General features: G+C 41.8%; 1 protein-coding gene across 1 annotated transcript in view; it reads right to left on the bottom strand.

The window, feature by feature from the left end:
- Nucleotides 1-12,216: 12,216 nt before the first annotated feature.
- Nucleotides 12,217-17,314, bottom strand: part of kdm3b (lysine (K)-specific demethylase 3B) — a 162,219-nt gene continuing 157,121 nt past the window's right edge. The window contains exons 25-27 of the mRNA XM_068043302.1: nucleotides 16,572-16,748; nucleotides 15,911-16,045; nucleotides 12,217-15,372 (exon numbers count right to left, since the gene is read on the bottom strand). Coding sequence (XP_067899403.1) covers nucleotides 15,292-15,372; nucleotides 15,911-16,045; nucleotides 16,572-16,748 — 393 coding nt within the window. The 3' untranslated portion in view covers nucleotides 12,217-15,291. The remainder of the gene's footprint in view (nucleotides 15,373-15,910; nucleotides 16,046-16,571; nucleotides 16,749-17,314) is intronic.

Here is a 17,314-nt window from a genome sequence, read left to right as displayed (position 1 = left end):
ATGTATGTGGATGTATTAAATGTACAATAGATAAAAAGGCAAAATATGATCACTGTATAGAGAAAACACCAGAAAGAGAATCAAGAGGTGAGGCACTTTTACCTTAAGGGACATGGGTTGCACTATCTCAAGATAAATATTTGACAATGGCAGAAGGGGCATAATTTCATGTTTGTGAAAAGCCAATACAAGTTTGATGTCAGAAAATTCATCAGAGGTTGACACTTGTTAGGGAATCTGGGGAGAGTAATGGAGACAAATATCTTGGTGTCAGTCAATGCTGCTTTTAAAGTGGGTTTACCAAACTATAGGGTCTGAGGATGATGCAGCTATGGTTTAAATGCAGCCTGGAATCTGGAGTGACTAGAACCAAGGTGGAGACTCTGATTGCTATTGGAGTCAGTTCAAGTGTTCACAAGTGCTAAATGTCTGCAATGTTATTGTGTGTTTATACTGGCATTTGTTTTGCTTGCTCCTCATCTTGGTGGCTGAGTTATGGACCAAATGAAAAACAGGGTCTTGAGGTCTAACACTGGAATAAGGCAGCCAGATTCATGGGGTGTTCCTCACTTAGAAGTCAAATGGAAAACATAACAGTATGAAATGATGCTGTGATGGGGGGCACAATGGCGTCCTCATCTCTGTTTATCTTGTAACCTGCTTGAAAGTACAATGCAGGAATCAATAAGCAACTATCTGTACTGAAAACAACATTTAGTCCCCATGGGGAAATCCTACTTTTTGTTTCAATGATTCATTTGGATTTGGACTGCTGCCACTCTGACTTTTGGAAAGTTCATCCTTTCCTTTCTGAGCTGTGATCAGACACAGACTCCTCCAGACTCTGTCTCCTTGCTCTATCTAAGTTCATGCTGTGAAGGTGAATAGATCAACACGGATTCTCTGCCCTGCAAACTTCATACATTAACATGTAGAACAAACGACTATTCTTGCTCCCAAGCTTCAAAGCAAACTACTGGATGTTTCTGAACTGTCAGAAGAAAATACTCCTTTGAGGTCAGGCACTGTTGGAGGGGGTAGCAGACAAGGGTTCATGGGGCGATAGGGGAAGGGAGAGAAATAGGAAAAGAAAAAAACAAGGGCTCAGAATTTACTGTTTTCGCGATGGCAAAACTGTCAGCGTTCACCACCATTACTGTGTAAAACTGATAGCAACTTCTGACATCCGCACATGTGCAGTTAAACATGGAAATCTGGAGGTTGCTGCCAGGAATACCTTGCTCCTCCACAGGCTGTGCTGTTGCAGTCTGCGTAGATGTAGTCAAAACAAAATCGGTGATTTGATGTGAACGTCAACTTTTCATGAACTATTCTTGCCGTAAAAACCATCGAAAATGTTAAGCTTTGTCGAATGAGCTGTAACTGAGTTTTTAATGGTGTACTTAGTCATAGTTACTTCTGAGCAACCTCTCTGGCTCTAAAAAAAGTAATTTTATAAGTGTGGAGTGTCATTCCTTCCATTCCGTGATAAAAATTCCTTTATTATTTCTAAAGTTTGAGGTATTTCCTCTTCTACCTTAATACCATGTTTCTGTCCCAATCTTTATTTTGTTTTCGGTAAAATGACTAAAAAGTGAATTATAATCTGTGCTTTTTACTTCCTAATTTCGTGTCTGAGAGAATTTTTCAATCTGTTGGCTCCTCAGCCTGCTCGATGACATCACTATTACTGTATGCCACAGATCCCTTATTGATGGCACTAGATTGAAACTAACATTGGAGTAGGGGAAATCAATGCTCTCTAGCCCGCTAAATCTTTGTGGGCAGTTTTTCTCAAGGTCAACAGTGAATGTTGTCACTTCATCGCTGACCGCAAAATCTGGGCCACAATTTAGAAACTCTCCTGTCCCTTAGTGTTCATTTACAGAGCAGCACACTAGCAGAGATAGCTTTGTTCTGAGTGTAATGTAGCTGTGAGTTATAATCTAGCTGTTTTGATGATTCATATGTGGGATGGATATCAAGAAGTGAATTACAGGCTGAAATCTCATAAAATAGTTTGGATTTGCTTAAAGAATAAATTTCCACTTTCCAGATATGACAACAGCAACTACACTTCAAAAGTATATTATTGGATGCAAAGCATTTTGGGATGTCCTGAGATTGTGAAAGGTCTTTTCTTTTGCTGTTATCACTAACATGGCTTTACAACAGTAACAGTATAGAACACATTTAATGTAGAAAAATGTCCCAAGGTGTTTGCTGAGGGATCAAAAATAAATGAGTATGAGAAAAAAACATGCAGTCCGATAGAAATTTCACCTGCAGTGTACAATGAAATAAATAGAATTCAATTTCACACAAATTATGAGAGGACACTGTGCTTGTTTCTTTGTCAAGTACCTTCATAACATGTAGACATTGTCCTTTGTATTACTGGATAACCTGCCCTAATGGAAATACCCAAGAAGTCCCTAACTTTCTAATGATAACAGATGGATTGCATTAATCAGCTTGCTTAGGAAATTTCACTTTCAATTGGTCATATGAGGAAGTGACATTACAACTGAGAACAATGCCATTTCAAACTTCCTCAAAATCACAGAAGAATACAATTTGAAGTGTGCAGATGACAGAAAACTTGGAAATGGCAACATTGAGAATAACAGACTTCAGGAGGATATGTGACTGATGAAATTTAATGCAGTGTGTGGTAGGAAGAATGAGGAGATGCATTACAAACTAAATGACACAATTTTAAAGGGGGGTTGGGAACTGAAAGACCTGGAGGTATATCCATACAAATCTTCAATTGATAAAGGGATACAGTACAAAAGCAAAAATGTTATGCTAAACCTTTTGTAACACTGGTTAGGCCTCAGCTGAAGTGGTGTTCAATTCTGGGAACCACACTATAGGAAGCATATCAAGGCACTAGAGAGGGTGCAGAAGAGATTTACTAGAATGGTATTAGGGATGAGCAATTATGCGGAGAGACTGGAGAAGCTAGGATTGTTCTCTTTAGAGCAGAGAAGGTTAAGAGATTTGATAGAGTAGTTCAAAATCATGAGTAGTTTTGATAGAGTAAATAAAGAGAAACTGCTTCCACTGGCAGATAGGTTGGTAACCAAAGGACACAGATTTAAGGTGATTGGCAAAAGAACCAGATGCGATATGAGGAAACATATTTTGTGCAAAGAACAAAGAACAGTACAGCACAGGAACAGGCCATTCGGCCCTCCAAGCCTGCGCCGATCTTGATGCCTGCCGAAACTAACACCTTCTGCACTTCCGGGGCCGATATCCCTCTATTCTCATCCTATTCATATATTTGTCAAGATGTCTCTTAAACGTCGCTATCGTATCTGCTTCCACCACCTCCCCTGGCAGCAAGTTCCAGGCACTCACCACCCTCTGTGTAAAAACCTTGCCTCGCACATCCCCTCTAAACTTTGCCCCTCGCACCGTAAACCTATGTCCCCTAGTAACTGACTCTTCCACCCTGGGAAAAAGCTTCTGACTATCCACTCTGTCTATGCTGCTCATAACTTTGTAAACCTCTATCATGTCACCCCTCCACCTCCATCGTTCCAGTGAAAACAATCAGAGTTTTTCCAACCTCTCCTCATAGCTAATGCCCTCCAGACCAGGCAACATCCTGGTAAACCTCCTCTGTACCCTCTCCAAAGCCTCCATGTCCTTCTGGTAGTGTGGTGACCAGAATTGCACGCAATATTCTAAATGTGGCCTAACTAAGGTTCTGTACAGCTGCAACATGACTTGCCAATTTTTATACTCTATGCCCCGACCAATGAAGGCAAGCATGCCGTTTGCCTTCTTGACTACCTTATCCACCTGCGTTGCCACTTTCAGTGACTTGTGGACCTGTACTCCCAGATCTCCCTGCCTGTCAATACTCCTAAGGGTTCTGCCATTTACTGTATACCTCCCACCTGCATTAGACCTTCCAAAATGCATTACCTCACATTTGTCCGGATTAAACTCCATCTGCCATTTCTCCGCCCAAGTCTCCAACCGATCTATATCCTGCTGTATCCTCTGACAATCCTCATCATTATCCGCAACTCCACCAACCTTTGTGTTGTCCGCAAACTTTCTAATCAGACCAGCTACATTTTCCTCCAAATCATTTATATATACTACAAACAGCAAAGGTCCCAGCACTGATCCCTGCGGAACACCACTAGTCACATCCCTCCATTCAGAAAAACACCCATCCACTGTTACCCTCTGTCTTCTGTGACTGAGCCAGTTCTGTATCCATTTTGCCAGCTCACCTCTGATCCCGTGTGACTTCACCTTTTGCACCAGTTTGCCATGCGGGACCTTGTCAAAGGCTTTACTAAAGTCCATATAGACAACATCCACCGCCCTTCCCTCATCAATCATCTTCGTCACTTCCTCCAAAAACTCAATCAAATTAGTAAGACACGACCTCCCCTTCAAAAAACCATGCTGTCTCTCGCTAATAAATTCGTTTGTTTCCAAATGGGAGTAAATCCTGTCCCGAAGAATCCTCTCTAATAGTTTCCCTACCACTGACGTAAGGTTCACCGGCCTATAATTTCCTGGATTATCCTTACCACCCTTCTTAAACAAAGGAACAACATTGGCTATTCTCCAGTCCTCTGGGACCTCACCTGTAGCCAATGAGGATGCAAAGATTTCTGTCAAGGCCCCAGCAATTTCTTCCCTTGCCTCCCTCAGTATTCTAGGGTAGATCCCATCAGGCCCTGGGGACTTATCTACCTTAATGCTTTGCAAGACACCCAACACCTCCTCCTTTTTGATAATGAGATGACTGAGACTATCTGCACTCCCTTCCCTAGACTCATCATCCACCAAGTCCTTCTCCTTGGTGAATACTGATGCAAAGTGCTCATTTAGCACCTCACCCATTTCCTCTGGCTCCACGCATAGATTCCCATCTCTGTCCTTGAGTGGGCCAACTCTTTCCCTGGTTACCCTCTTGCTCTTTATATGTGTATAAAAAGCCTTGCGATTATCCTTAATCCTGCTTGCCAATGACTTTTCATGACCCCTTTTAGCCCTCCTAACTCCTTGCTTAAGTTCCTTCCTACTGTCTTTATATTCCTCAAGTGCTTCATCTGTTCCTAGCCTTCCAGCCCTTACAAATGCTTCCTTTTTCTTTTTGACTAGGCTCACAATATCCCGTGTTATCCAAGCTTCCCGAAACTTGCCAAACTTGTCTTTCTTCCTCATAGGAACATGCTGGTTCTGGATTCTAATCAGCTGACGTTTGAAAGACTCCCACATGCATGTATACAGCTTTTTGCTGTGTTCTGGAAGGCACTGTCTGAAAGGGTGGTGGATGCAGACTCGATAGTAACTTTCAAAAGGGAAGTAGATAAATACATGAAGGGAAAACATTTGTAGGGTGATAGAAAAAAATCAGGGGAGTTGGATTAATTGGATAACTCTTTCAAAGAGCTGGCACAGGTGCAATGGGCCAAATGCCTCCTGTGCTGTAAGATTCAATAAGTGTCCAGGTGTAAGAAGAATGTGCAGTTGGGGCTTGCCCCTTTTAAGAAGGAAAAGGGGTGGGAGAAATTTTTCAGGGAAAAAGCGACACAATGCAATTATACAATTTTGTAAGAAAATGAAGCTTATCAATGATAGTCAACATGAAATTAAAACTGTCTCATGGTTGAAAACATTGAATATGTTCAGATTCCTGATATATTGTGACCATTCCAGAAGTAGGAATAATCTTTAGTTTAGTTTAGAGATACAGCACTGAAACAGGCCCTTCGGCCCACCGAGTCTGTGCCGACCATCAACCACCCATTTATACTAATCCTACACTAATTCCATATTCCTACCACATCCCCACCTGTCCCTATATTTCCCTACCACCTACCTATACTAGGGGCAATTTATAATGGCCAATTAATCTATCAACCAGCAAGTCTTTGGCATGTGGGAGGAAACCGGAGCACCCGGAGGAAACCCACGCAGACACAGGGAGAACTTGCAAACTCCACACAGGCAGTACCCAGAATTGAACCCGGGTCGCTGGAGCTGTGAGGCTGCAGTGCTAACCACTACGCCACTGTACTGGAACAGGCTGGAACCAATATCCTCTAGGACAGTAATATTTAAACTAATATGGTTTGTTGACTTTTCATATTTTCACTTCTTCCCTTGAAGAATAGTATGAAGTAGTGGGAGGAGTCACAGGTTGATTAACAGTCTGACAGACCAGTACATGAACACTCCTTCCATGGATGTAACCACCTCTATAACAAATAGTATCTGGCAGGAGTGTTTGAATGGGTACCCATAGCCTATATAATGAGGGGGGATGACACCCACACCCACGAAGAGAGACTTGTAAAAGGCAAGCTATGTCTAAAAAATATAATAGTTGTTCCAGGATATTGATAAATGAAACACAGTGGATGTTATATAGAATTTAGAGCACAAGAGACCATTCAGCACAACTGGTCTATACTGATTTTCATGCTCCACAGGAGGCTCCTCCACTCACCCATGTGATGTATATGGATTTTGAAAGAGGAAGGAGTCACAAAGGTGGTTTGTTGACAAAATGAAGACACAAGGTATTAGAGGGAGTAATGGATAGGAAATTGGCTAAAAGACAAGAAAGGATAAGTGTTTCATGGACTGGATGCATACAAACACCAGGGGTAAAACATGTCATTATTTTCCTGTCTCTGATCAAGCCATTTACTTCTGGAGATTTTCTACTCACAGCCTTATTGCGTCCCAACGCACAATCCCTTTCTGCCTCCTCCCAAGATACACAAACTGTCCTGATAAGACTGTTGTTCAGTAACACAGAAGCAAGCAGAAACAAATTTCCTTATCTTGATGCTCCTCTTTCTCCAAACTCTCTCCACATACATCAGTGACTCCTCTGATGTTGATTGCTACCACTTTACTAATTTCAGGGGAGACAGTGGTATTGTCAGTGGACGAAAAACCCAGAGACCTGGGAATTACTCTGGGAACATGGGTTGGAATCCCACCATGGCAAAAAGTGGAATTTGAATTCAATTAATAAATGTGAAATTAAAAAAAAAACTAATCTAATGATAGACACAAAACCATTGTCAATTGTTGTTAAAAAAAAACCCATCTGGTTCACTAATGCCCTTTAGAGAAGGGAAATCTGCTGTCCTTACCTGGTCTGGCCTACATGTGATTCCTGACCCACAGCAATCTGGTTGACTCTTAAATGGCCTAACAAGCCATTCAGTTGTATCTAACCTCTATGCATTCAATAAGAAACGAAACCAGACGGACTACCCGGCATTGACCTAGGCACCAGAAACAACCACAGCAAACCCAGCCCTGTTGACCCTGCAAAGTCCTCCTTACTAACATGTGGGTGCCTGTGCCAAAGTTGGGAGGGCTGTCCCACAGACTAATCAAGCAACAGCCTGACATAATCATAGAAAGTTCATACTCAGGGACTCTCACCTTGCACACTGCCATCATCAGCCCTGGATATGTCCTGTCCCACCGGCAGGACAGACCCAGCAGAGGTGGCGGCACAGTGGTATACAGTCGGGAGGGAGCTGCTCTGGGAGTCCTCAACATTGACTCCAAACCCCATGAAGTCTTATGGCATCAGATCAAACATGGGCAAGGAAACCTCCTGCTGATTACCACCTATCGCTCACCAACTACCCCCCTCAGCTGATGAATCAGTACTCCTCCATGTTGAACACCATTTGGAGGAAGCATCGAGGATGGCAAGGGCACAGAATGTACTCTGGGTGGGAGACTTCAACCTCTTTCACCGAGCAGCTCGGTAGCACCACTACTGAACAAGCTGGCTGAGTCCTAAAGGACAGAGCTGCTAGACGGGTCTGCCGCAGGTGGTGAGAGAACCACCAAGAGGGAAAAATATACTTGACCTCGTCTTCACCAATTTGCCTGCCACAAATGCATCTGTCCATGACAATATTGGTCACAGTCCTGGGGAAGACAAAGTCCCGTCTTCACATTGAGGATAACCTCCATCGTAGTGTGTGGCACTACCACCGTGCTAAATGGGATAGATTTTGAACAGATCTAGCAGTGCAAAACTGGGCATTCATGAGGCACTGTGGGCCATCAACAGCAGAAGAATTGTACTCAACCACAATCTGTAACTTCATAGCACAGTATATCTACCATTACAATCAAGCTGGGAGACCAACTCTGGTTCAATGAAGAATGCAGGAGGGCATGCCAGGAGCAGCACCGGGCATACCTCAAAATGAGGGGTCAACCTGGTGAAGCTACAACCCAGGACTTCTTGCATGCCAAACAACGTAAGCAGCATGCGATAGAGCTAAGGGATCCCATAACCAAAAGATTAGATCTAAGATCTGCAGTCCTGTCATGTCCAGTCATGAATGGTGGTGGACAATTAAACAATTAACTGGAAGAGGTGGCTCCACAAATATCCCCATCCTCACTGATGGGGCAGCCCTACACATCAGTGCAAAAGATAAGGCTGAAGCATTTGCAACAATCTTCAGTCAGAAGTGCTGAATGGATGATCCATCTCAGCCTCCTCCTGCAGTCCCCAGCATTACAGATGTCACTCTTCAGCCAATTCCATTCACTCCGCGTGATATCAAGAAACAACTGAAGGCACCGGATACTGCGAAGGCTATGGGCCCTGACAATATTCCAGCAATAGTACTGAAGACCTGTGATCCAGACCTTGCCGCGCCTCTAGCCAAGCTGTTCCAATACAGCTACAACACTGGCATATACCCTGCAATGTGGAAAATTGCCCAGGTATGTCCTGTACACAAAAAGCAGGACAAGTCTAACCCGGCCAATTACCACCCCATCAGTCTACTCTTGATCATCAGTAAAGTGATGGAAGGTGTCATCAGCAGCACTATCAAGCAGCACTTACTTAGCAATAACCTGCTCAGTTTGGGTTCCACCAGGGCCACTCCGCTCCTGACCTCAATACAGTCTTGGTTCAAACATGGACAAAAGAGTTGAACTCAAGAGATGAGGTGAGAGTGATTGCCCTTGACAGCAAGGCAGCAGTTGACGAATATGGCATCAGTGAGCCCGAGCAAAACTGGTGTCAATGGGAAAAACTCTCCGCTGATTTGAGTCGTACCTGGTGCAAGGAATTATGGTCATGGTTGTTGGAGGCCAATCATCTCAACTCCAGGACATCACTGCAGGCATTCCTCAGGGTAGTGTCCTAGGCCCAACCATCTTTAGCTGCTTCATCAATGACCTTCCTTCAATCATAAGGTCAGAAGTGGGGATATTCGCTGATGATTGCAAAATGTTCAGCACCATTCGCAACTCCTCAGATACTGAAGCAGTCCGTGTAGAAATACAGCAAGACCTGGACAATAACCAGGCTTGGGTTAAGTGGCAAGTAACATTCACGCCATACAAGTGCCAGGCAATGACCATCTCCCCGACATTCAATGGCATTGCGACTGTTGAATCCCCCAACATCCTGGGGGTTACCATTGACCAGAAACTGAACTAGAGTAGCCATATAAATACCATGCCTCCAAGAGCAGGTCAGAGGCTAGGAATTCTGCAGCGAGTAACTCACCACCTGACTCCCCAAGGCCTGTTCATCATCTGCAAGGCACAAATCAGGAGTGTGATGGAATACTTTCCACTTGCCTGGATGGGTGCGGCTCCAACACTCAAGAAGCTCAATACCATTCAAGACAAAGCAGCCCGCTTGATTGGCACCCCATCCACAAACATTCACTCCCTCCAACAGACATTGGCAGCATTGGTAGATGTGTACCATATACAAAATGCACTGCAGCAACGCACCAAGCTCCTTAGACAGCACTTTCCAAACCCACATCTACCACCTAGGACAAGGGCAGTAGATGCATGGGAACACCACCACCTGCGAGTTCCCCTCCAAGCCACACATCCTGACTTGGAACTATATAGTCATTCCTTCACTGGGTCAAAATCCTGGAACTCCCTTCCTAACAGCACTGTGGGTGCACCTACCCCACATGGACTGCAGCGGTTCAAGGCGGCAACTCACAACACCTTCTGAAAGGCAATTAGGGATGGGCAATAAATGTTGGCCGAGACAGTGACACCCATATCCCATGAATAAAGGAAAACAAATTCTCTGGCCAATCAACTTATAATTTTGAGTGTAGATCCATTATGCCTCCATCCCTCACCAAGAGAAATTGCAGGCACTCTGCTGCTTCCTTGAACAGTGGCCGAACCAGTATCTATTCACCAACACCTTTCTCTGCCTGGCTGAACTTGTTCTCACTTTGAACTCAAACTCTACTCACTTCTTCAAAATAACGTGTTGCTTGGTTCCAGCTACACCTCTCTTTTTGTGAGGTGTTGAATGCTCCTCACCACCACCACCAGTACTTCTCAAACCTTGTGTTACATTAATAATTGGGTAAATACTGCTTCTTGCTCATACTATATTCTTGAGAATTTCATTAACAATTCTAATTTTCACAGGGTCCGTCTCTGGCTCCTCCCTTCCCTTTCTCAAGTTGTCTCTTCGGCAACAGGCTATTCCCTGATATCTATTACAAGCATACTGACACTCATAACTACTGGAATGTTGCTTCCTATCCTGTTCTCCCAGTTTCTCAATCTTTGCCTAATCTGTCCTTATGACTCTCCCTTCTGCACCAGTGTGCTCCTCTTATCCCAGTTGAAGAAACCACACCATATCCTCGGTTCCAAGCACTGCTTCTGTTAAGAGACACATTTATACACATATCTCCAACCTAGTACAGTGTAGATGCTGCTCACATTAGTTCAACACCATTGGGGAAAGCAAATGCAGATTAGGTAACCATTTTACTGAATACTTGCTTTATCAGTAAGCAGAACTTTGAGCAACCCACAGCTTTATCTCCCACCTTTCATTCACACTCTGAACTATCACTGGCCTCAACACCATTCCAACAAAGCTTAGCTCAAGCTTCAAGAATACCTCCTCTTTCCCCAAACACCCTACATTCCTTTGGACTGGACACTGACTTCAACTCCATCATTTTCAACCTTGTTACAATTTCATTCTTAAATTCCAGGTTTCCCATCTCCAATTTTCTCAGGCCTCCAACTTACATCATTCTACACATCCTTTGTTTTAATATTTTAATACTTCTGTTTATTATTTGACTGACGATAAACTCTCATATTCTTACACTCGTGAATCCTTAAGTTTGTTTTTTAAAATTTATATTTTCCCCTCCTTTTTTTCTAACTGAACTTATGTTCCAGTCCTGAAGGGTCCACATCCAAAACGTTAACCATCTGTTTGCTTCAGACATCAAATGATGTGCTGTTTCCAGGATTGTGTGTTTTGTTTGGTTTTCAGCATCTGCAGCATTTCAAATTTTTACAAAGTTAGGGAGTGTGGTTAATCGTGAAGACTGCAAATACCAGTTAGTAGAATAGGCAGATTGGATGAAATTTAATGCAAAAGAATTGAAGCAATATATTTTCGGAGAAAGATTAACATACACCAAGTTAAAAAAAAACTTATAAACTTCGAGGCATTCAGAGATACAGATCATTACTGATTCTTTAAAAAAGTATATGGGCTACTAAGTTTATAAATAGAGACATGGAGAACATTGGTTATGCTACAGTTAGAATATTGTGTCCAGTTTTCAGCATCTTACTTTAGGAAGGATGTCAAGACCATTCAGAGTACAGAGGAGACTTACTAAGAGGACACCAGGGATGAAGTAGAGTTCTTGTCAATAGAACAGAGAAGATTAAGATGTCAAAATGCTCAAAAAGGTGGGGGGAGGGAAGGGGGTGGGGTCAGAAAAATAAAAACTATTTCCAATGATCAATGAATTGGTCATTAGAGGATAGAATTTTAGAGGGAGGGAGTGATTGAGAGTTTTTATTATACAGGGGATTGTTAGGAAATGAAATACCAAACAAGAGACAATGATGAAAGCAGAACCTATAATATGTTTTAAAAGGGAACAGGATAAAATTAAAAATTAATATGGCAATGGACTAAACAGATAAATTAGACCAACAGCACAGGCAAAATGGGCTGAATAGCCTCCTTCTACGCTATGTGATTTTATGATTATCCATGACAAGTTTCCTTCAAGCTCCCCTCTTCGGCTGCCACCTTGCACTTGTGGATGAGTGGACATATAGCCAGGGGATCTAACACACTGCCAGACCCAGTCCTCAATCAGTAAGTTTTAAATAAAATAGACTCTAGACACAAACTTCTTTCTTTAAATTTTAATAAGAATATTGAAACCTAAATCAGCCCTTCACAAAATGCTTGCAGTAAAATGAAGACAAAGTATTCTACATTATGTGACAGTATTTTTTCTTAATTTTATCCTTTTATTAAAAAGTCACAACAGCATACATATCAACAAAAACATCAGATTTACGAATGGTACTATGGTACCTGCCCAAACGAAGAAAAAAAAACAAAACAAAAACACACTCCTAGAGACAGTTTTGGTTTTAAATACTGAATCTTGGAAGCAGTCTGTTTGGAAAAAAAATGGTGGGTACTGCCAAATCTGTCTGAATGCCAATGCTGGAAGTCTGTCATATGTTGAAAGCTGTTCTCATCAAGGTTAATGTCTGCATTTTGTATTCATGTTTTCTTTGAGATCCAAAGTTGTTAATTTTTTTTTAGAATTGCAGTGTGTTTCTGCACAAATCAATATAATAAGTATATATGAATAGCCAATAATATCTGAATGAAATACACTGGAAGGTGCGACAGGTCATTAAAACCTTTGCTGATGTGTACACTTTTTTAAATTAAGGTTTACTTGCACACTGTTCAGTATTTTCCTCTGAAGCACTGTTGTAAATAGTGCAAACCTTGCTACACTATTGAGCCTCCCTAGCCCAGGGACCGACTTATTAACAGTGCAGAGCCCAAGGGCAAAGGCATCACTTCCAGCAATTTAAGGAAACTATTTTTTGATGGGCGTTACAGGTGGTTGAACAAACAGTGGAAGTCACATCTCTACAACTTGTCCTTCCATCAAGTTCAAGATTCCCATATGGAAGCGAATAATTGCCATGTGGAAGTATTTTGGACTGGAGTCCCATTGTACACAGCAATACAGTAAGCCAAGGACTGAAAACTAGGACAGTAGGGCAAATAATACAATGGCTCCAAGACCTGACTCAAAATATTTAGGAGGCGCCCCTAACCCGAGACAAAACAAATAAGGCAATTCTCCCAACAGGAATGGGTACCTGTAGACAAGTTTAAACTACACATGGTAACATTAAATCAACAGAAAATCTGTGAATAATTTCATTTCGCCCAATTTGTGTGGACTGTTCACGGATCTGATTTATATTCTCAGAGCACCCACCTTCCTGCACAACATTGCTCCAAGCAGGCCAAAGTTGCTTCTGCCATTCTATCCAGATAAGGTACTTTCCTTCACTGACAATACAATGCGTAAACTATCAACATTAAAACAAAACTATTAACTCCCTGGTATAAAACCATAAATTCACACTCTTGAATGACAGCCAGTATCACAGTCCTCATTTACAAATTTGTAATCCTGTGATCTAACCGTTCATTCACAAAAAATAGAACTTTATGCCTGGGAAAAGAATTTTCAGCAGTGTAATAAAAATAACTCTACACAGGTGAACACCATCGCAAGAGTCCTGGAAAATGGCAAGGGATGCCTTGTGCTCTTAAACGTCTCCCTAATAACTGTTAAGGTATGGATAAAGGAGAGTTCTAATTAGCCAAGATCACTTTAAGCCACACAATATTTGAACATTAAAGCCTTTAACTCCTTATGGTTCAGCATCAGATCTGCTGTGATGCTCAGATACAGTGACCAGAGATAAACTTAAAATTTTATGGCCAAGGTTTGATCAGTAAGATTCAAAATACATCTCGAGACATCCCTGTGATTCTCTTTACTTCATGTCCTGATATCAAACAATGAAAGGCTCAAGGACTGAAATGTAATACCGGGGGCTTGCAAACTGTTTTCAGCAAATCAGAATTTCTTCAATACTTTTCCATAATTTAATGGTTAAAATTCAGTTCAGAGATATTACATTTATAGCACAGCTGACTCCAGCTTAGCACCGAGATTTGCTTTGTGACTCGAGTATGGCAAGACTTGCCATTAACACCCAATTCCTTTCTTATTGCCTGATTTACAATGTAGTGTCTGACTGTGAAACTGGTATTTCTCTGAATGACCCTAAATTAAACTTCAATACCCGAGCAAGGAACTCACACCACGTCCCTGTGCCTACACTCAGATTCTCCATGCTGTCTGATGCACCAATCTGGCAGCCAGAAGCAATAGAGTGTGCCTCACAAAAAGTGAGAGAAAAATGTGACATTTCCACTTTGCTCGTGTCAGAAGGAGCTCATTTATGATGTTTCCAGCTGAAGGAGGCAGACTGCAGCAGGCAGGTCAGAAGACTGAAAGAGATTGCTCCTGTGTATAGCAAAATAACTTCTGTTCTTTTCAAATATACGAAGTTGGGACACAAAAGTCCAAATTGGAAAACGAAACAGAAACAAAATCACTTTTAACAGTTCCATATTTCTGAAACATTAATATCCACAGACTTAACCAGAAATCCAATCCTCTCTCCCACCTTCATTTGAGATTGGGGCCTGGAGGGGATGGAAGAAGAATGATCCGGAGATCATTCTAAACTATAAACTGTAACATGTTAACCCATATCTCTTCACCTGATTCAGCAGTTAGTTTTTGATTCCAGTGAGGTCTGGTTGTAATTCTAGGGTCGCCAGGTACCATACAGAAACAGCTCAGAACCGAGTATCTGGAATGTTGTAAAGGCCTTTAAGAAAAAATATACTTAAATAAAATCAGGGATCAGTGGATCATAGTCAATGTGAGCCAACAAAAAAAACTTGCTGTCTCTCTGAACTTGTTCCTCATTCTGGGAATATGAGTACGTTATAATTGTGGGCTTTGCTACTTCTAAAAGTTCTTTTCTCATTACCCCAGCACATTGTATGAATATGGAAAAATTAAGGGGAAAGGGACTCAATTTTTTTTTTTTTAAATATAACCACTAACTCAGTGCGAAACTAACTACAATGTGACACTCTCCCAAATCCTCTGTTCCTACAGCTTGCTGCAGAACACAGCAAAACTGATACTACATTCCACTGTGATACTGTGGTGCTGGACTTTTATTGAACACCTTATCTCCAACCAAAACAGCCTCTCTGTTTTTAATTGCATGTATTTCTTAATGAGCATATGTTACAGAACAGTTCCTCTGAGTCTCTGATTTCCATTGAAGCCTCCTCTACGACTTGACCAGTCGAGGTTCTTCCGCCTTCAGTGTCCCAACTGCATCTTTCACAGCATGGTAGATAATGTTCTTCACCTGAGAACAAGAAACTTCATGCTAACCCATAGTCCACATAATTGGCAAGTCAACATCAACATACACATTACAACCAGGGGCAGAAGGGAAAGGGAGAAACAGCAACCGTTTACTGTTTAAATGGTGAAATTACAATATATTCTTAGGTTTTGTTCAATGACAGCCTATATATTCAGTTTTGCCATTGATGGGCCCCTTTTGCCAATTCAGCAGCCAATCGCAGTGTGCTCTGGCTGCTATTTTACCTGCAAGCTGATTCTGCAGATGACTGTGGACATGATCGAGTAATACATTTCAAGATAATTCTGAAAGAAGCCTACAGGAACTGGAATTTATTGTACAACATTACCAGAGCACAGCTTCTGCCACTCACATTTAGAGTGGCTAAATATGACACGATCAATGGTCAAGGACAAACTAGTTCAGAGCAAGGCATTTCCTTATTGTTGGGGCTTTCAGGTGTATTTATTTACAAGTGGGAATATTCTTCAAATCAGCCAATTCCACTGGTGTTTGGAGGTACCTCTTAATGTCGTACCTGCAATTTATCTTCATGGTTGGTGTGAGTGTTTGAGAGGTGCCTGAATTCCTGAGTAAGACGGAAGCAGTGTTTGACATGTTCTGGAGAGACAAAGTCTTCTGCTACTTTGATACAGCTGTACAGATTGTGTACCTGAAAGAAAGACATACAGCCATTACAACAGATTCCTGGCCCTTCTTATTTCATACATCACAGAAAGGAATAGTGGGAACAAGGATGAAGAGCAAGCAAAGCTTAATAAAACAAATGAAAATAACTAAAATACCACTGACTCCATTTAAGTCCAACTCTACGGAGACTATCATTACAGAATCTTTCCCTCCACCCAGGTAGAGACACACTCAAATTATTCTTATGGTGAAAACACCAATGCATCGGTTACTATAGATTATTGTCCAGTGGGATAATCCAGGAAAAAAAAATCACAATTGGAAGAATTTCACTAATACAACAGGCATTTGATGTTTCCTGTCACCCCTTATACATTTCATTTTTCTTCTGCAGAGTTACAGCTTCTCCTCTCCACAATTATGAAATGCATTATATAAATGTTAGTTCATTCTTTCTTAACCCAATCTTTAGAGTAGCCAAGACCTTGCCTAAACTATAGAACTCCTGCTTTTGTCCCCCTGAAATATGGAAAGCAGCCATCCCTTACCTGGTGTGGCGCTCCTGCTGGGATGAAGACAGCATCCCCCAGGAACTGTACAATGGCCCAGCCCTGCACACCATACTCCTCATACAGCCGTTTCCGCAGCATCTGGTCCAGGTACCAGCTCTGGTCATGAATCGGATCATGATCTGGTGGGTTATCTTGACCTTGCTCTTCGGACACCTAAGGGAAAAGCAAGCACAGTAGTGTCCAATTATGCAAATATATTTCAACACATGATCTTGAAATCGTAAACTGAAAATTGTAAAGTGAAACGAAGCATATAGATGACTTTTGAGCAATAATCTTTACATTCAGACAAATTGTCATGGCAGCTCAAAATTCTCCATTGGAAAAGTAGGAATGGTTGAAAATACTGAAACCAGGAAATGGGGTGCAACCTGAAAGAATGTTGCCTGAAATGTGATAGTATTATAAGGAACATAAACTTTAGGAAAAACACTGTCACTTAATGGCCCAAAACTTGGTAAATGAATCTAATTGACTGGCCAAAATAATTAGCAGGACAGATTGATGATAAATGGAAAATAGAAGCACATCCATCTCCTTCTTCCAGCTGTACAGAAAAGCGACCCATTCAAACAAAGCCTCAGAAGAGAGAGAGCAAGCCTCTGCATCTGTATCCGATTATCCTTTCTATGGTTACCTAAACCCTGAAGCACATAAAACTATTGTACAAGGGTGCACAACTATGCGATTGCTGAAAACTCATGTATATGTTGTGGACA

Source organism: Heterodontus francisci, chromosome 12 (genome assembly GCF_036365525.1).
Source record: "Heterodontus francisci isolate sHetFra1 chromosome 12, sHetFra1.hap1, whole genome shotgun sequence".
NCBI classification, from domain to species: Eukaryota; Metazoa; Chordata; class Chondrichthyes; order Heterodontiformes; family Heterodontidae; genus Heterodontus; species Heterodontus francisci.
This window is presented reverse-complemented; position numbering and strand designations above follow the sequence as displayed.